General features: G+C 45.9%; 2 protein-coding genes across 5 annotated transcripts in view; one reads left to right on the top strand and one right to left on the bottom strand.

Moving 5' to 3' along the window:
• LOC119436456 (ATP-dependent RNA helicase DDX55-like) overlaps positions 1-14,805 on the bottom strand; it is a 45,422-nt gene extending 30,617 nt beyond the window's left edge. Inside the window, exons 1-5 of the mRNA XM_037703310.2 lie at positions 14,539-14,805; positions 12,478-12,615; positions 4,614-4,768; positions 4,438-4,531; positions 166-221 (exon numbers count right to left, since the gene is read on the bottom strand). Coding sequence (XP_037559238.1) covers positions 166-221; positions 4,438-4,531; positions 4,614-4,768; positions 12,478-12,615; positions 14,539-14,640 — 545 coding nt within the window. The 5' untranslated portion in view covers positions 14,641-14,805. The remainder of the gene's footprint in view (positions 1-165; positions 222-4,437; positions 4,532-4,613; positions 4,769-12,477; positions 12,616-14,538) is intronic.
• Positions 14,806-14,872: 67 nt separating this feature from the next.
• Positions 14,873-19,996, top strand: part of LOC119436454 (copper-transporting ATPase 2-like) — a 135,434-nt gene continuing 130,310 nt past the window's right edge. For all 4 annotated transcript variants that reach the window (XM_049657908.1, XM_049657903.1, XM_049657897.1 and 1 more), the window contains exons 1-3: positions 14,873-15,026; positions 15,164-15,289; positions 15,752-16,640. In XM_049657908.1, coding sequence (XP_049513865.1) covers positions 15,176-15,289; positions 15,752-16,640 — 1,003 coding nt within the window. In that variant the 5' untranslated portion in view covers positions 14,873-15,026; positions 15,164-15,175. The remainder of the gene's footprint in view (positions 15,027-15,163; positions 15,290-15,751; positions 16,641-19,996) is intronic.

Here is a 19,996-nt window from a genome sequence, read left to right as displayed (position 1 = left end):
GCATGCAATATATAACAAGTCCAAGTCAACATAGCATTCTCTCTTAAGAATCACATGAGTAAGTAGTATATATCCTAAACATGCACCGTTGTCTATCCATTGCCTGGAATTCACAAAAACAAAAACAAAAGGGAGTTGAATAGTAAAAAAAAAATGAAGATATACCTTTTTTCAAATCCCATGTCCAACAGACGGTCTGCTTCATCCAACACGAGCACTTCCTAGCAACAGAAACACAATATGCAAAAATGCAATAATGAAAACCATTTGTCAGCCACTTCACTTCACCTGGACAGTGTTTCTTAGGAGCAGCAGTGGCAAAAAGTAATAACGGAAATGAAGGTGCATACGCAGACTACAAGAAATGTCCTACTTGAAAGGTACACCCAAATTGCAAAATGAAGGGCAACACCATCAAAAAATGATTACCGTCAGTACGTGGAATGGAACATGCCATGTGAATGTATACGTAGCAGCTCACTTGTTGAACACGTTGAAAGGGTTGTGCAACACTTTTATTCAGCATAGATGTTAAGATGCTATGGCCTCCTGAATTAAAATTTGGGTTCTCCTGTTAGAGTACGTGGCACACGGAACAGCCGACAAAAGCTCGAGACTCAGAGAGGCGTTTATTAGCGTCCACCTGAGCCCAGAACGTCTAAGATGGCAGGCTAGTCCCTTCGAACGCGCTCACGCGCTCCCTGGCCCGATGCTCGTTCTCTTCTTTCTTGTAGGATTAACGCGGGAAATTCAACACATTCCCGGCCGCGAAGTGCGATCATGCCTGTTGTTCAAGCGGAAACAGTCTTTGGATGGCCCTTGTCACGAGGCCGTCTTGTCGCTTTATCTTGCAAGAGCTAACGTGTCCATCTTCTCCTGCGTAGACTTCAATCACCCGTGCATATTGCTCACTGATGACTTGTTGCTTTAGTTGCTCCACTGCATGCTCAAAGTCTGACAGCTTGCTTCTGAGAAAACTGTTCTCCTCATTTTGGGCTGCCCTGCTCGTGGCTCCTGCTTGCACCTCCTGCTTCATGTTTTTCATCTCGGTAGAGAGCCTTTCGAGGGCAATGTCTGTCTGGCAGCGCTGCTCCCGAGATGTGGCAAGCAAGCGCTCCAGACTGGTTGCGTCGGAGCGAGCCGTAGCTGTTTCGGTACGTGCCAGAGAAAGATCGTCCTCTAGGCGCCTCAAGTGCCCAGAAATCTGATTGTTAACAGTTTGTTCTTTGGCGAGCTGGTCCTGAAGCGATTCCACATGCTCGACGAGCCTTGCGCGCATGTCTGAGCTCTTCTGAAGTTCCTCCTTCAGCTGACTTCCCTCGGCAGCGCTGTGCTGCAGGGACTCTTGCAAGGCTGCCATAGTTGCTCCCAGTGAAGCCAGCTTCTGCTCCTGCTCTGTCGTCACACTCATGAGTCGTGCAAGCTGCTGACGCAGGCTATTGAGTGTAGCATCACTGCTGTCTTGTTCTTTCTGGCTCTGCTCGGCCTGAGTCAGCAGATCAGCGTCGGCCGAGATAAGGGACCGGTACTGGTCCAAAATATCTTCCCTCTCTCGATCCCTTGTACGCAGGAGCTCTTCTAATTTGGCCACTTTAATCACATACTCCTGGTTTTCAAGTTCAAAGTCTTTCTTCTGTTGTACAGCATTCTCCAAGTCAGATGCCATGTTCTTGTGCTCTTTCGCCACAAGTGTAAAGTTCTCATGAAGCCTCTGGTTCTCATGCAGGAGGTGGGAATGGGACTCGGCTGCTGATGCAGCTTCTGCTTCCAACTCTCTCACTCGGCATGTGAGCCTCACGACATCACTCTCCTTGCTGTTTCGGTTGTCTTGCAGCTTGTCAATCTGTGATTCTGTAGCTCGGCATGTGAAGTGGGCAGTCTGCGTATCTTTATCCTTTTCCTTGAGTTTTTCAGTGAGCAGGGCAAGCTGGTGAGCCTGGCTGTCCCTCTCCACAAGCAAGTGATCATGCTGCTTGGACAGGTACTCCACTGTGGCTGTCAGCTTGTCGACTTCCCTCTGGAGCAACTCCAGCCGACTCAACAACTGCTCATCTTCTGCAGACGGCTGGCTTGCTTGCAGATTCATGACTCGTGAGTTGATTGGCTTTGACGACAAGTGCTCGGTGCTCCCTTGCAAGATCCATCCGAACTTTGAGTTCATAGCGATGAGTGTTTCCTCGTTTCCCGGTCTGGAGAGTTCACCTGTCATCACCGCCCACATCTGGTCTGAGCCAATTAGTACACTTACTCCGTTTTCTTTTTTAATGGACGGGTGGATCAGTTCATCAGCGATATCATGCCCGGTTTTTTTTAATGATGTGATGAACGAAGGAGTCATCGTGTTGGCTGATATGTCTCGGCAAATCTGTGGTATCTCGATGGCTCTCAATGCAACTTCAACGTCGGAATGCTGACTTCGGAGATGAAGCTCGACGATGCGAAATCTTTTCGGTGTGCAACTGCTCACACTGGCGAAAGTGTTTATTGCTATGGTATCAAAGCCAAGACACCTCAACTTTAACCGCCTTGAAAGAGCTTCTGTTACGAACGTACGTTCACTTCCTCCGTCGAACACGCCTCTGATGTAACGGCATGAATAATCTGTCACTGCCCATGCTCGAAAAGTCTGTAGGAGCACGCACGTCAAAGTTTCACTTCTTTCGTTGCTCTTAGTTGTAGCTGCGCATACAGTCGTACTGCTGCCTTTCACGTCTTCATGGGCCTTTCGGTTTAGTTTATCTGGGTCGCAAATACTAGACGCATGACGACTTCTGCAGCCGGAGCACGCAATTCTCCGCCTGCAATCCCTTGCACGGTGGCCTTTAATGGTGCATCGAAAGCACCGCATGTCGGCATCGAGAAGTTTCTTCTTCTCTGACAGCGATAGGTCTGTACGGCAAGACTCCGTCAAATGCTGCGTTGACTTGCAGAAAATGCAGCCCGTATCCGGAGGTGTTTTTGAAGCTTGGTTATGAAGCACTGATGACGTTGGGATCGCACTGTCAAACCAGCGGTTCTTATTGTCTCTAGGATGAGTCGCCTCGTCATATACTTTTTGCTCCCCAAAGTCACTCTTTTCTAGGCTTTCCAGTTCAATAGAGACGAACTGCAGCAGTCGCTCTAGCTCCGTGGCTTGCTGAACGTTGTCATTGGCGGAACTTGCAGCTTGTGTAGCGCAAGATCTGTGATACGCTACGACAATGTCACGTAGCAGTGCCCTGAGCAGAACGTCGCATAGCATCGACGAGAAAGACGACTTGCTCACGCCAAGCGCCTCCAGTCCCCGCGTGTTAATGAGCACCTGGTCGTACAACTTGCGAAGTTTCGTTACTTCATTAGAAGAACGCACAGGAGTGAGCCTTCGAAGCCTTGAGAAATACTCCTGCTCCAATCGCTTTTTGTCCCCGAAACGTCTTTTTAGCATGTCCAAGGCGTCAACGTAACACGCTTCGGTGGTAGGCAGCCCCGCGATAGCTGTCGCCGCGTCTCCTTTCAAAAATAACCTCAGGTAGTTGAATTTGTCGGTAGCTGTAAGAGTTCCGTTCTGGTTGATGATCTGGTCGAATTGCTCCCAGAACGCGTTCCACTTGCACAGATCACCATCGAAAGCATTAATTACCAGCTTCGGCAACTTGACTCCTGGCCTTTCAGAATGCCCCGTGGCCACCGGCATGTCGCGAACCTCGACTGGCGATGACAATGAATTGGTTTCGGACTGCTGGCGGCGTTTGCTCTGGAGCTCGGCTAAGATGCGGGTCGCGTTGTCCTCATATTCAATTACGGTTGCGTAATCTGCCTCGAATGCCTCTTCACTTATGTGGCTTTCTAATTCATCATTAATCTTCTTCAATTCATCGTTATTGTTCTTGAGCTGCTCGTAAATACAGTCAATCTGTCGCAATGTCGCGGCATTGTTTTCTAGCACCGCACTTGCCTCTTGAATGATCCTGGTGTTGTGGGCCCTCCTTGTGGCTCGCTTCAACTTGAGCTTATCCATGGCGGTCAGCTGATCCGTCTACCTCCGTGGTACGTGGCAGTGGTTCCAGTCGGTAGCCACCAGTGAAGTCCCTTAATGGTAGCTCCCGGCTGTTGCCTCCCGGTTTCTTCGGCACCAAATGTTAGAGTACGTGGAACACGGAACAGCCGACAAAAAACTCGAGACTCAGACAGGCGTTTATTAGCGTCCGCCTCAGCCTAGAACGTCCAAGATAGCAGGCTAGTCCCTTCGAACGCGCTCACGCGCTCCCTGGCCCGATGCTCGTTCTCTTCTTTCTTGTAGGATTAACGCGGGAAATTCAACACTCCCTTTCATATTGCTCACTGGTGTACTTGTAGCAGAAGGAGCATGATCATCATGCTTCTTCACCTTACATATGCAAATAGAACACACTGACTTATTGTGAGAGAGCCAGCTTGAAGGCACAGAAATTCCAATACCAGAGGTTTTATACAAGCCGCAAAGCTGAAGCTTTCATCTTTCCGTTCCAACATGTCCACCATACGCCCTGGTGTCGCCACGATGATATTAGCTCTGCAAAAATAACCAATTATGCACAGTAAGACCAACAGATCTGAGGTTCTCAATATTTTCAGCATGATGAAGAGGTTATTACCCTTTTTCCTTGAAAGTCCTCACGTCATTTATGGGATTATAGCCTCCTGTGAGAAGCTGCCCTGTAAACTGTGGCAAAAACTGAAGGAAGTGCTCGAGGACATGGTAAATTTGTGTAGCAAGCTCTCTTGTGGGGGAGATAATGATAGCGCCAACCTGAGGAACAGAAAATAGAGATGGAGGAGTGATAAAAATTAAGTTGAAAACTTATTTGGTACCTCAAATATGTGTTTAGGCATAAAGTATTATCTACTTGTTTCGTAACAAATACATAGCAAAATGACTCCCAAACAATTTGACTACTGACTTTCTAAATGCCAATTTACATTGCCAGTAATGAGCACATCTTAGTTCAATTATGGAGAAACAGATGCAACAAAGTGATAAGAGAAAGCAGGTGATGCAGGTCTTAATACTAGGAATGAAAAATGAAAATTCTGGGGTTTTGCATGCCAAAACCACAATCTGATTATCAGGCACACCGTAGTGAGGGACTCCAGATAATTATGACCATCTGGGGTTCTTTAAAGGGGCACTGAACCACTTTTTATCAAAGTGGAGAAAGACATTTGAAGTGAAAATAGGCTATTTCATAATCACTTTGCCGCAAAAAGTACTTCAATGCGTTCAGCAGAAGCGGAGTTATCGGCAATCAAACACGGCCTCCGTTGCACTCCCTACCTCCTTCAATGTCTTGCACTGCGAAGGCTACGGCGGAGTGGGGCGGGGCCACAACGCTCCGCCTCTGAGATGTCACCGTGGCGCGCAGTTCAAATTTCATTTTGGACTTCCGATTTTGGTGCCTACGAAGCGCTAAACATAAACCAAACGTGGTTGTCCTCAGTGAGCCGCAGTGCGCTTAGCCAGTGGACTCGTGGCGCCACCTCGCGGCGGCCGCGGTGCAGCCGACCGCAGTGACCAATAGCAGCCGCGTATTGGAGTGTGCTTTATTACGAAATAAAGCACACAGAAAAGAGCGAGGATCACAGGGTTTTCGAAACGAAAGCGTTTGAGAGAAAGGTGACTTCGCGCTCCACTTGCGAGCTCCACGGACCGCATATGACAGCAGAACTTGGCTGAGATGTTCACAACAGCGTATGCTACCCACAGACTATGTTATTTCACCAAGCCCGAGGGGTGGTTCAGGGCCCCTTTAATGTGCACCCAATGCATGGTGATGATGATGTGTGGTGTTTTATGGCGCAAGGGCCAGGTATGGCCAAAGAGCACCACGACAAGTGGTGATGTAATCGATGAGCTTTTATGACGCGGGCAATGAGTTTCTCATGGTAGATGTGACATGGCTGTGAAGGGGCCTAAAAACTGTCGCTGTAAATGGCGTTAAACATATAGGTAATAAAATAATGATAGTGACTGAAGTGGCGTATGCTATGAGTATGAAATGTGGAACAAGGTTGTGATAACTTAACGTGTATTTAAAAATGAAAACGTGATGGTTGACAACGAGTAGCACAACAGCCTCACCAGGTACCTTGAGTACAAGGGGCCGGAGGCATGCGCTATATAAACAAGGGTTGACATCGCAACAGCGGCTTCTTGCAGGAGGCCCTACTACAAATTTCTTGGGCAGAATACGTTGAGCGTACGAACGTCATTTAAGGCTAAAACGGACTTCATGTCAAATAGCGGTTCTCCGCCTAGAAACAGTGCTAGGTGAAGTGGTATACACTGCTTGTACGCTAAGGGGAAGTGTCTTTTCCTCTCGGCTTGTGTTTCACAGCATTCCAGGAGGACATGCTGAACACTGAGTATTTCCCCACATCTACCACACAATGGATGTTCACCTCCAGTCAACAAAAAGCTATGTGTACCATAAGTGTGCCCTATTCTCAGACAGAATAGGACATCACTTCGTCTTGAGTTGGTCAGTGATGGCCAATACCCTAAATGTGGCTTAACCACGTGGAGCTTATTAAGAATTTCAGCGTCCCACTGGTGTTGCCAGTAGGCTCTCAGTTTTTACAGCAAATATGGCTCTAGGTCTATAGCTGGAACAGCTATGGGCACTGTTGCAAGATTTTGTATCTAAGGAAGTTGCCATTCGGTCTGCTAGCACGTTACCTTCGATACCTCTGTGTCCAGGCACCCAGCATACCGTTACATGTTGGCCAGAGGCATAAATAGTACATAGGAGAGAGAAAAGATCTGCAATTACTGGATTTCTATGTTTCCAGCATGACATCAATGTTTTAACAACGCTTAACGAGTCTGTATATATGACCGCCTTATGTAGTTTTAACTGCTTGATGTGTTTCGCAGCGCACCATAGTGCATACGCCTCTGCTGTAAAGATGCTTGTATGATGGTGAAAAACATCTGACTCCTAATAGGATGGGCCGACAGCTGCATAAGACACGCTGGCATGCGATTTAGATGCATCTGTGTAATATTCTGGGCACGAGTACTTAAATTGTAACTCTAGAAAATGCATACGAATGTGGGCCTCTGGAGCATGCTTCGTTACCTCCACAAATGACGTGTCGCAGTCGATGATGTGCCACAACCACGGCGGTAACATCATTAGCAAGAGCCATTAAGTGATTTTCAAAAAGTGGAACGTCCATATCTTCGCTCAGCCTCCTCACACCGGAGCGAGAATAGCTCTCTCGCTGCAGGCTTGTTATGAAAAAGTGTTGCAGATGTCATATCGTTGATGGTAGGATAACCAAGGATGGTCTTTATCAGTATGTACTTTCAGAAAGTAATTAAAAGTAGAATATGATCGTTGTAGATCAAGGGACCATTCGTTCGATTCGACATAGAGGCTTTGAATAGGGCTTGTTCTGAAGGCACCGGTGGTGAGGCGGATACCAAGATGATGCACAGGGTCCAGCATCTTGAGAGCACTGGGGGTAGCAGAGTGATACACTACGGCGCCGTAGTCTAACCGCGATCGTACAAGGCTCCTGTAGAGATTCATGAGACATTTCCTGTCGCTACCCCATGTTGTGTGTGACAGTATTTTCAGGATGTTCATTGTTTTCAGGCACTTAGCATTGAGATACTTGATATGAGTAATGAAGGTTAGTTTTGTGTCGAGTATAATGCCTAAAAATTTGTGTTCAGTGTTGATTGGTATGTGTTCTCCATGCAGCATAATATCTGGATCTTGTATTAGGCCTCTCTTTTTAGAGAAAAGTATGCAGGAGCTTTTGAGAGGGTTTAGCTTAAAACCATTTTCATTTGCCCATTTTGACACTTTGTTCAGTCCGAGTTGAACCTGACGCTCACATATTACAAGGTTACAAGACTTAAATCCGATCTGCACATCATCGACAAATATAGAATAAAACATAGATGATGGAATGACTTTGTGAAGGGAATTCATTTTCACAATGAAGAGGGTGCAACTAAGCACGCCCCCTTGTGGCACACCAGTCTCTTGAGTGAAACTTCTACCCACTCTAACTCGGATCGTGCGGTTAGACAAGTAGCTTTCTATCATGTTTAACATGTTGCCGCGTACACCCATCACAGATAGGTCTTGGAGGATTCCGAATCGCCATGTTGTGTCATAGGCTTTCTCCAAGTCGAGAAATACAGATAGAAAGAATTGTTTGTGTATATAAGCGTCTCTAATGTTTCTCTCAATGCGAACGAGGTGGTCTATTGTTGACCTACCTTCCCTGAAACCACATTGGAAGGGGTCAAGTAGACGGTTGCTTTCCAGATAATAGATTAGACGCTGGTTCACCATTTTTTCATATAACTTGCACATACAGCTTGTTAGTACTATTGGCCTATAGCTGCTGGCTAATGCGGGGTCCTTGCCTTGTTTATAAATTGTGATGATAATGGCTTCTTTCCATGAGGATGGAATATGTCCAGATATCCACATGGTATTGTAAAGAGACAGAAGTGTATTTAATGTTTCTGATTGCAGGTTCTTGATCATTTCATATAATATGCGGTCACCACCTGGTGCTAAGTTGCTGCAAGAACTGAGAGAAGCCTTGAGTTCAGCGAGACTAAACGGACGGTTGTAAGGTACTTCTGTTGTGCACTTTCGTTTGAGGCACTCCCTCTCTGCGTGTTCCTTGAACTTTAAGAAAGTTGGCTCCACCATAGTTGGATGTACTAGAAATGCTTTCAAAATGCTCGCCCAGGAAATCGGCCTGATCTCTCATACTGTCACCTTGAGGGTTTTCTAAGAGAAGTGGTTGTGTTTCCCGGCCTTTTAATTTGTTAACCCTGTTTCACACCTTACCCTCATCCTTGTAAGAATTGATACTACATATATATTTTTCCCAACTATCCCGCTTAGCAAGCCGATGTGTTCTCCTGCCCTGCGATTTTGCCTGCTTGAAATTAATGAGATTCTCCGCAGTTGGAGAGTCGTGAAGCAGGTGCCAAGCTTTATTTTGTTTTTTCCTTGCCTCTTTACATTCGTTGTTCCACCAAGGCATACGACGCTTATTAGCAAGTCCGTTAGTTTGTTTTATGCATTTTTCAGCGGCGTCAATTATAAAACCTGTCAAATATGCCAGAGCATCGTCTATATTAAAAGAAACTAAAGCATCCCACTGTAAGTACGTAATATTTTTAAACAGTTCCCAGTTCGACGAGTCGGTTTTCCATCGGGGAACCTGTGGAGGGCAGCCAGCTTGTTTTGTTAGATTTAAAACAATAGGGAAGTGGTCACTTACGTAAGGGTTTTTTATGACCTTCCAGTCAAGGTATGACATTAGAGTCGGAGAGGCTATGGTTAGGTCTATTGATGAGTATGACTTATGTGTGGCGCTATAGAAGATGGGTTCTTTTTATTCAGCAGAACCGCACCAGAACATAAATGGAAGTCTTCTACAGTACGCCCTCTTGCATCACAGCGCGAGTCACCCCACAGCATATTATGGGCGTTCAGGTCACCTGTTAAAATGAATGGCTCAGGGAGCTGATTGACAAGCGTTTGAAGTTCCGTAAGCTGCAAACGATGTTCGGGTGGTACGTACAGTGAACAGACTGTCACCAACCTGTCAAACAGTATTGCCCTAACTGCTACTGCCTCTAGATTTGTTTGAAGGTGGAGGTGTCGGCAAGCAACTGACCTCTGAGCTATAATGGCCACGCAGCCAGATGCGGTCTGGCCATCATCGCGATATATGCGAAATAATATATAGTGTGTGAGAAAATTTGTATTCAATGTTTTTAAGTGTGTTTCCTGAACATGGAGCAGTCTAGGATTAAATTCTTGTATTATTTCCTTGATGTCGTCCAAGTTGTTTAGAATGCCACGGGCATTCCAATGAATAATTTGCACCGCCATCTTGTTGAAGAGAGTAGTGTTCTGTGTTCAGGTGTGTAGTGTCTTAGGTAACAGGACCATCGTCCGGCCCTGTTATGGGTTTTTTGTTTGTTTTGGCGTGCGCTCGAGAGGCACGCCGGTTTTTCGGCACCAAAGGTACCGGTGTTGTTTCCATTGCCTCCTGGGAGGCACTGGATTCCCGCACGTGCGGGCTGCTAGTTCGTTTTTCAGACCTCGCCTGGTGGGGCGTGGTCTTGAGACCCGACGTCCCTGGGGTAGCCGGTCTCTCTGTCTGGGTGGGTGGAGCAGACTTGACTACAACCACCAGGGGGGCGGAAGGCGCCACAGCCAACGGCTCGCTATGCGCGGGCCGGGCTGGCGGCGGAGGCCGGTGCGACGCTGCCCCCTGACGCGTCGCATCAGCATAGGTTGTGCTGTGGAAGGGTGAGCACCTTTTACGTGCTTCCTTGAAAGAGATATTCTCACGCACTTTTAGAGTGATAATTTCCTTTTCTTTTTTCCAGTTGGGACAAGATCGGGAGTAAGCTGGATGCTCACCATCACAGTTTACACAGTGAGGTGTCGCTTCACAGTTGTCTGAGGAATGACCTTGGGTTCCACATTTCACACATGTGAGTCGACCACGGCAGCTCTGCGAGCCGTGGCCAAATCGTTGACATTTGAAACATCTTCTGGGATTAGGTAAGTATGGCCTGACAGCTATCTTTGAGTATCAGGTTTCTATGGTTTGTGGCAGATCGCAAGTGGCAAAGGTCAGAATCAGGTGTTTCGTAGGAATTTCTTTATCGTCTCGTCTGATAATGATGCGATGTACATTGGTTACACTTTGTTCTTTCCAGCCTTCCAATAGTTCGGTTTCGGACAAGTCGATGAGATCTGCATCAGACATTACTCCGCGTGCTGTATTCATAGACCGATGAGGTGAAACGGTAACAGGAATGTCTCCATATGCCACAAGCTTGTTTATGTTACTGTGCTGCTTTTCATCACAGATCTCAAGGAGGAGGTCCCCGCTCGCCATTTTGGTGACCTTATAGCCAGGACCAAGGGCTTCAGTCAGGCCTTTCAGAAAAGGGGATACGGTTCTAGCTGTTTTTTCTGTTTTTTCACTGTGTACAACTTGGAAACGAGGAAAAATTTCTTTCGGTTTGAAAAGGCTTAATATTTCATCGGTGCGTCCCCTCTTGTGGGGTGACGATCAAGTAGACGGGGAAATGCAGGTGTTCCCATGTTATTTTCGTTTATTTCGGCGGCAATGGCGGCCACCCACCACGGAGCCCAACTAGGGGACGCTGCAGCACTTAATGTGTAAGGCTGCAGATGCCAGCCGTGCATTGCTGCTATAACCCAATATAAGATACCCAAGAAAGGGCACATACACAAGGTTAACCCAAGCCACCTATGAAAATGTAGAAGCAACAGAAGAGAAGACAGGACAGGAGAAGAGATAGGGCATATAGGAAAGAAAAAGTTCGGAGAGGGGGATAGGAAAAGGCGACCAGCCGATTCCCCCTGGGTGGGTCAGCCCAGGGGTGCCGTCTACGTGAAGCAGAGGCCAAAGAGGTGTGTTGCCTCCGCCGAGGGGCCATAAAGGTCCAAGCACTCAGCATTGGCTCAACGCCCAGGATCCCCCTTTCCCCGGACACGGCTAAGCCGCGCATGGCTACACGCGGGAGGGTCCAACCCTCATGTGCTCGGGTACGTGGTGTCGCAACACACCAAACGGTACGTGAGGATTTTGCCCCCATCAAAATGCGGTCATTGTGGCCAGGATTTGATCCCACGAAAGACTATTCAAGCAACACTTATAGTGGGTGTGACTCAGTACAAAATTTATATCATAGTGGAACTAACAACAGCTCTTCAATGTAATGTTTGCAGGTTCAATTTAGTTACATATAAAAATTGTGCTCTTACAAAATAATAAAATAGTGATCTACTTGCACCAATAACTTCCTTGCCCCCTATGCAACTGACGTGGGCACATGCAACCGGAACAAAAAAATAAAGAAAACAAGGTGGAGGGGCTGAAGTGCTCTAGCAGGTCACCTTTAAATTTTATTAGTAGGTAGAACGTAGGTGAGCTACGTTCACTGAGCAAACCAATCTCACAGTTACGTTCAAACACAGCACACCTATTTTAGTCAGTGAAGTTAGATAACAAAATTCACTGGTTTAATTTTGATCCTATTTGTACAATATAGCCACTAAAAAGGCCAGGACTTAGTTCCTGAGCATAAATTGCTTTAGCACTACCAGTGTTCAAGCAAGCAACTGCTTTCAAAAAGATTTTGGGGTCTTGAACAAGTTATGAACTTCACAAAAGTCATAAATAGCCTTAAGATACCTGCAGCAGCACTTCGTGACCACCACACGCATTATTGTTAAGGTTCTAAATGCATGATTTCGCTATGTGCGGCTACTGCAGTGCATGTGCATATTTCATCGGTGCTATATTTCACCTTATTGCTAATACTGGTATTCATCTTGAGATCACTTTTCACACATCAAAGAAAACACCGCTAGCATTATGGCCCTACCAGTCCTCAAATTTGTACAGTGACGTATATCTCTGACTTACCGCATATTTTGTGAGTGGTTCATCTCTCTTAAGCAGAATCTCCAACAGGGGTATTAAAAAGGCCAGTGTTTTCCCACTGCCTGTTACTGCTTCCACAGCAACATCCTTATTTGACAAGAAAAGTGGTATTGTAGTCACCTGTATAAATAGAAAGATCAACAAGCTAGAATGACTCTGCAGTCACATGCTGTTAATGATATAAAAATAAATTTGCAATATCCATTTTCACAAGATCACTGCATGCATAACAGCTAACGTAACTTAACAGGTTATTTTTCTCATTTGCACAAAACTGAAAAAAAAACCCACAAATTTTTGCCTTAATACAAGATTGCAGTGCAAATGCCACACCACTTCAAAGTTAGAAAACTCAATAAGCATGGTTCTCCCACTATAGCAATACCTAAAAGGCAGCAGTGCTGTTGGTGAAGTTCCATATTGCGCTAACGTAACAAAACAGGTACAAGAATAAAAAGAACAAACACGGAACAATGAGACTGAACAGGTGAAGCAAAAACTATCAACTGGCATTTTAGTGGAAACACATGGTGCAAGAAAAGAGAAAGAATGAAAAAACAGCCATAAAGTCTTAAATGTGGACCACGTGACTTTTTCTTCAATTTCTGCTCAGAAAATCCACTTATTTCCTTGTCAAGCTGATAGGAGAGCTATATGGTTCCAAATAACATGGCGTATGCTTCCGAAATTTCTCTACTTGTTTTTATCCATGATCTTCATAAAACTGAAGTGTCGGCGAAGATGGGCTTAGATTTGCAGCTGGCGAAGTGTACTGCCACGTTTCTCGGCGCATTAACAAGGCTGCAAGCGTACTTGTGTTCCCTTAGCCTGACGTTCAAACAGCCTCCTATCTGTCGAATGCAGCTTTTTTTTGCAAGATAGTAGTATCTTGCTCACAAGATTTTCAGTGCATTCCGTGAACCTTGAGGCATGTCAAATGGCACAGTGTTGCTTTTTGCTTCCATCTGGCATACATTAGAATGACAATAGTGCTTTTTGCAAAAAGTGTGCACAACGTTATTTATACAGGTTTAATTTTTCACAGAAAGAAAGTCACCAATGCGCTACCTCAGAAAAACGGCAAGAGTCTCGTGTGGTCTAAAATGACTTCACCGCAGTACAGCTGTGTAATGTGATGAAGCATGCACGGTGTATTGCGGTGAAGGAACGTGAGAATTTGCACAAGTACTACGTGTAAAGAACGTGTCATTATTTAGTATACTTTAGACTCATTCACACCGGCGAGTGACAGTGGTCGCGCAACCAAGTTAGTCGCAAACGGTTGCAAAAGGTCGCTTTTCTCGAAAAGCAATAATTATGGGCCAGTCGCTTGCTGCTCGATTTTTCAGTCGCAAACCTGCTCAACGAATCAGATGCAGATGCTTAGGAACAGGACGTCTGTATACATTGACACATATTTTACGTGGCGATAGCATTGCGAGCAAACGTGAACGGCATATCGCGAGACATTTCGGTGTGGTGACAGGCAGGTGTGAACATTGGCCTTGAGTCGCTTTGTAATCGCTAGTCCAAATTGGTCGCGCAACCCCCTCAAGTCGCCGAGGTGAATGAGCCCTTTGATGGCACCTGCGGGACATCAAAAGGGAAACCAAACCTAGAACAGGGACTGGTCAGGGGCTCGCCGAAGCACCAGGGCTCAGGGGGGTGTACAACATCAACAGACAGTCGATCTAGTATGTGAACATCCCCCCGGCACGCTCCGGCCTCAGTGACTATATGCCTCGTTTAAAGAGAAACACTTTAGATGGTTTTAACAACTGGGAAAACATGTTAAGTGGCACGAGATGGAACAGACATGAACATTTCAGCTGGTACGCTAGCGAAGGCGCAGGGAAGCAGTTCACACACAGAAGATGCGCGCATCGGACGCATCCTGCAGCTTCACTTGCCACGCAACCGATCACAGCTGACGTAGCACACATAAGCAAGCACTACGTAATAGCAAACATGTAGTTTCAGATTTTCGGTGGCATAGACATTACGTAACACAGCATGTCTGAAATTAAAAGTCATGTTACACACCTGAACAGGCGTCATTTTTTCGAATTGAAGATCTTGAACTGCCTTTCGGACCTCATCGTGTATCTTCAACGACGCCCATGATGAATCAACGATTTCAGACATGATAATAAATGTCACTATAACCTGTATACGTCTCAACTCGACCTTTGAGCCTGCATTGCAATGCGTCTCATCCTATGTCAAAACAAAAGCACGCACGCACGACGGAACGTAGACACAAGGCACCAAGGCAGACACGTGCAGTTTCGGATGCACCACCGGCCATGCACTGGCTTGAATTGACTTCTTTACTGACTGAATAGTAAGTACTACGCCATAGTAAGCCAAGTCCAGCTGGCTACTGTGCTGCTACAGCGTTACAGCTGTTTTGGTTTCGCCAAATTCGTCGGTTTGGGCTGTGACACTTATCTACTTTGCACTTTCACCCTAGTTTTGACTCTGCACTGGCCATCGAAGCTCATTCCTGCTTCGTTAGTGGTACTTCGAAGGTATGGTTATGGGTTCCTTTGTTGAAAGTAATTGCCTTGAAATAATTGCTGGCCATAAGTTCAGAATGATTCAGACGATCGTCGCGCGGGCCGTGCGATTTTTCATAAAGTTACTGCATTGCATTTCTCCATTTCAGTGAAGAAGTACCATGGCCCCGAATGTGAGAACTGATGTCATTTTGCTGGAAGGAATGACATGTCCAGTTTGTGTTGAGATAATCAACAAGAAGTTGGTAAATCTGAGCGGTGTTGAAACTGTTCACGTAAGTAAAATTTAGAATTCTGGTGTGTACAATTCGCGTATCTCGTCATATTTACTTACAGAAAATGAATAACATTTTGTATTGACATTTATGTTAACTTAAAAATTATGATTGTAATGAATGTATGACTTGCATTCCACAATATGCAAGTTGCAATAGAATGTGCCTTTTTAATTGTGTATATCGCATCAAAACGGACAGTTTATTACGCACCTTAGCCGATGTATGCTTCTATTAACTCAAGTGGGAAACTTTATACAAGTTTAGTCATTTAGGTGAAACCAACAAGCGCACGCATATTTCCCGTCAGATCACAATAGCGCAGTATAGTGTGCCGATCGAGGTAGTAGTGGTTTCAGATTTCCGTAGCAATGTGAAGCGGGCTGCTTTGTTCTCGCTTGCCTGTCGTCTCCGCGGAAGCACATAATCCGCGCTACGAGCTGGTATAACTGCTCTTTGCAGGTGGATTTGGAAGAAAATGAAGCTGTTGTCAAGTATGATCCAAGCGAGGTGACACTGCGTGAAATCACCCGAGCAGTAATAGAGAGTGGCTTCAATGCACGCACCAAGAACTCGTGTCCAAGCCTTGAAGACATCACACTCTTTATTGGTGGCATGATGTGCAATGAGTGTGTTGGCAAAGTGACAGCAAGTGTTGCCCAAATCAAGGGAGTCTGCCGTGTTGACGTTTCCTTGGATAAGGGCAGAGCCAATGTTACGTTTGAAACAACTCAAACGGACCCTCTTGCTATTAAGTCTACCGTAAACAACCTTGGTTTTGTTGTAACTCTGCCTGAAAGTATTCAGCCATCATCTGTCACTCTTTCTGTTGAGGGTGTTGCCTGCAACCTATGTGTTATTTCAGTTGAAAGAGTACTTTCTGCAAAACCAGGAGTGAAGTCGGTTTCCGTGTCACTTGAAGAGCAGAAGGTGCTAGTTGACTTCTGCAGCTATGAAGTGAGAGCATATGACTTGTGTCGAGCTGTCTGCAATGCAGGGTATTCAGCAACAATCATCAGTGAGCAAGGGCCCCCAGACCTTGTTTCAGCATTATTCAGCATCACAGGCATGACCTGTATGTCTTGTGTTACCTCTCTAGAAGGACTGTTGTCTCGAACTGAAGGGGTTGAAGGTGTCAAGGTGTCTCTCCAACAAGGTACTGCTGCTGTTGTCTACATCTCATCACTATTGACTTGCCAAAAAATTGTGGAAATTATCAGTGATTCTGGCTATGGCTGCCAGATCAAGGAACAGACTCGAAAAGGCTCCACAGCATCAGAGGACACGCCACTTCTTGAAAGACAGTTTAGCAAAGCTGCATCATGCCTATTTATTTCTTCTTTAGATACTGGTGAGTGCATTTATCTTGCTGTTCAGCACTCTTTCATATGCTGCATTTCTTTTTAGAAATGTTTCCTCACCAGCTGAGTGTTACAGTTTTAATTCCACGCTGATTATCATAACAGATAATGTGAAACAGTGCAACACACAGGATGTGGTGAAGAGTACATACACACTAAACCATGCTTTTAACTTCTATTACTGTGCCTTGTTCTTGTGCAAGCTTTCTGTTCTGGTGATACTTTACACCAATCATTCCAATCAGCCACATCTTCATGGTCTGCATAATTAATATTGTGGAGGTGGTTTTGCAAGGGAAACGGCACACTAACTTGCAATCGAGCAAGAACATAATGTGTGGCACCATATGTCCTCATCCCCTGCAGCAGTGAGGCTAGCACTTTTAATGGCACTTTCAGTCTCCCTATGATGTGAAAATAACAACATAAAAGGACATGAAAACAGAGATTACGTGGCCATTGCACAATGGGTGCTATATTTCCAACAACTGTAGGTTCCACCTTAGGAGCTGGAAAGTGGGTGAAATGCACATCGAAAGTTCTAACCTGTGATTGCTTTGTGATTGTACCGCCCTCTTCTTGCCATCTTGTCAGCTCAAGTTAGCTCTATACTAGCTAGCTGCAAAGCTACCGAGCATCTCAAATGGACCCATGCATGAATATTTCATCAAAATGAAGGGATTGAAAACTTCCGCTCCTTATTCTGCATGCTTAAAGGGCAACTTCAGTGATTGTTTTAGGTGTGTAAACCTGCACAAAATTCATATCGTACATTATTCTGAACACTTTTGCAAATGGCTTGATTGAGAGCTGTGTAGTTTATCTGAAAATGAGTTCTTTTAATCTGGCGTGTATACCAGCAATTAGTGCCCTTGAACGAAGTATTTCTACTGGCTACCCTGTGCTTGCTGCTCGTGATGTCGCAGCTGGAGCAGAAGTGCTGGTGCTGATATCTTTGAGATATATCTTAAGCAACTTGCATAGGACTGCTATTGCAATGCATGACTTTGTTCAGTTGATTAGCTGGCTTAAAGGTTTCAGAAGCAGTGTGAATTTTATAATTAAAAAGGAGTCTTTTATTTATTTATTTTTTTTTGCCAAGAACAGTCGCAGCGCACCAAAAATTTCATAGCATTTGTTGTAGTTAAACAGATTGTCCCAAGAGTTTGCTTCTAGTGCTGCTGTTCCTGCACAGTTTCTCTTAGTTTTCGCGCTCATGAAACTGGTACTTTTCGGCAGTTCCGGCAAGTGGCCAGCGCACGCGCGGCCACTCCTGGCTGTTGACGCTGCTGTTGGAACGGCCAGCGCGGCTGTATTAGAGTGTACTAGAGTATGATCGAGTAGGCTGAGCAGCGCGGCGCTTCTAGCTGAGGCGCAAAACAATGAAAAGTAGGCTGAGGGCGCTGCGAGCGAAATAAGGCAGGGAAGCTAGCAGCAAGATAGAATTTGAGGAGCGATTGAGAGAATTGGCAGAAAAGCGGTGGGCAAGGAGAGTTTTCAGTTATTTGTACATGAGGAATGTTGACACAAAATGGAGGAAGCTGACCAGAAAATTGTCAGTCAAATATTTGGACAGCAGGAGGGGTGCAAACCAGGAAACAGCGGTTAAGGAAAAGGTTAAAGAAACAGAGAGGGGTCTATGGAAAACAGGGATGCAGACGAAATCAGCACTGGGAGCATACAGAACTTTCAAGCAAGAAATTGTCAAAGAAAATATCCATGATAATTCTAGGGGAAGCTAGCTCTTTGTTGTTTGAAGCCAGGATGGGAGTATTGTGAACTAACATGTACAGAGTCAAGTACTAAGGTATAGACACATTGTGCGGTGCGTGTCGAGAGGAAGAGGAAACGGCTGAACACCTCATACTTTTCTGTAAAGGGCTTAACTCTACAGTGCAAAGCAATGGGCTGATTTTTTCAAAGCATTGGGGTTTAGGGACAGTGGAGGAAAATAGACTTTAAGCGGGCAGAAATAACCGAACGGAGGTTCTCTGATTGGTGGCTAAAATCAAGGCAGGGGTGAAATTTCACCCTCCACAAAGTACAATATATGTTAACAGTACACGGCTAGGTGGCATGTGCCACCGCCTGATTTAAAGGTTTCAGCCTCATCCATCCATGCACGCACCACAGTGGGCGGGCGTCTCTGTCCCCAGGGTGGATAAAACCTAAAACTATTCTGATATGTGTTTACGATCACATGGGTGAGGCCTCAGCCATTTTCATCTAGCACGGGCTAATGGCGGATAGGAATAAAAAGTCGCAGTTTCGCCCAAAGGCAAAGCATCGATTGCGTTAGCAAATTAGTAGACAGCTATACGAAGTATAGTAGTTTTATCAGCCCTATAAACTTAGAAACATTGGTTACTAACCAAATTTGTGTAGCAAGCATGGTGTCACCGCGCTCAAGCAAACATGAACACATCACACTTTGTGTCCGCGGACGCTCGCTGTTGCTTGCGTGAGCGAGTGCGACAGCAGCAACGAGCGAAGTGACCTTTGTGCTGTCTATCGGTTCAACGCAAACTGAACGGCGAGAACACAGCACACACAAAGGCATATGAGCCGGCTCGTCTGCAGATCGTTTTCAAGTTACGGCATGCGCGGCCTCGCAAGATGCGCAGTTATTGGCGGAGTAGAAGCAGCCCCCCGTCCCTCCCGTGATGCCTCCCCGCTTTCCTCCCTTTCGCGTGTGAGATTGAGCCACGATCGGCAGTTCCCCTTGCGCCTGGTCGTGAAATACAGTTTCTGTCAGTGCACAACCCCCCCCCCCCCCCCCATCTCCCCATGGCCTTCCGCGCGACAGAGACGGCGCATTTGCTCTCCCCTTTCCTCCCTTGCGCGCGCCAGATTGAGTCGCGATCGTTGGCTCCCCTCGCGTGCTTTCACTCGCACATATGGCGCGCGGCCATGGTGTTATCGCCCTTGGACTTTATACGCAACATCACGGCGGCGGCAAAAATATGCCTGGAGTGTCCATATAATTGCAATAAAATGCACTGTAGTGTCCATATAATTGCTATCGCAATAAAAGCAGTTTGGAATAGTTTTACGTTATACCAGCCCAAAGTTTACTGCGGCTATCTGGGTCTGCGGTGACATATGGTGACCCAGAAATTATTTTACCGCGTCGATTGGACTGCATAATTTCAGAACATTTTCCGCTATCACCATGAGCGTCGGCGCGGGAATATATAGTCCGATCATAGTGCCACCAATGTTTTCGGCTTTACAGAAAAGCATGCGCCGTGCCACCGCTCGACCCACTCGTCCATCTTCTTGTACGCAATAACTACAAAGCGTGATTCTACTACCTTCTTCATGTTGGTTTATTCTGTGTTTCATC

This window comes from Dermacentor silvarum, chromosome 1 (genome assembly GCF_013339745.2).
Source record: "Dermacentor silvarum isolate Dsil-2018 chromosome 1, BIME_Dsil_1.4, whole genome shotgun sequence".
NCBI lineage: Eukaryota > Metazoa > Arthropoda > Arachnida > Ixodida > Ixodidae > Dermacentor > Dermacentor silvarum.
The sequence above is the reverse complement of the archived record's forward strand: the minus strand, read 5'-3'. Positions and strand labels throughout refer to the sequence as shown.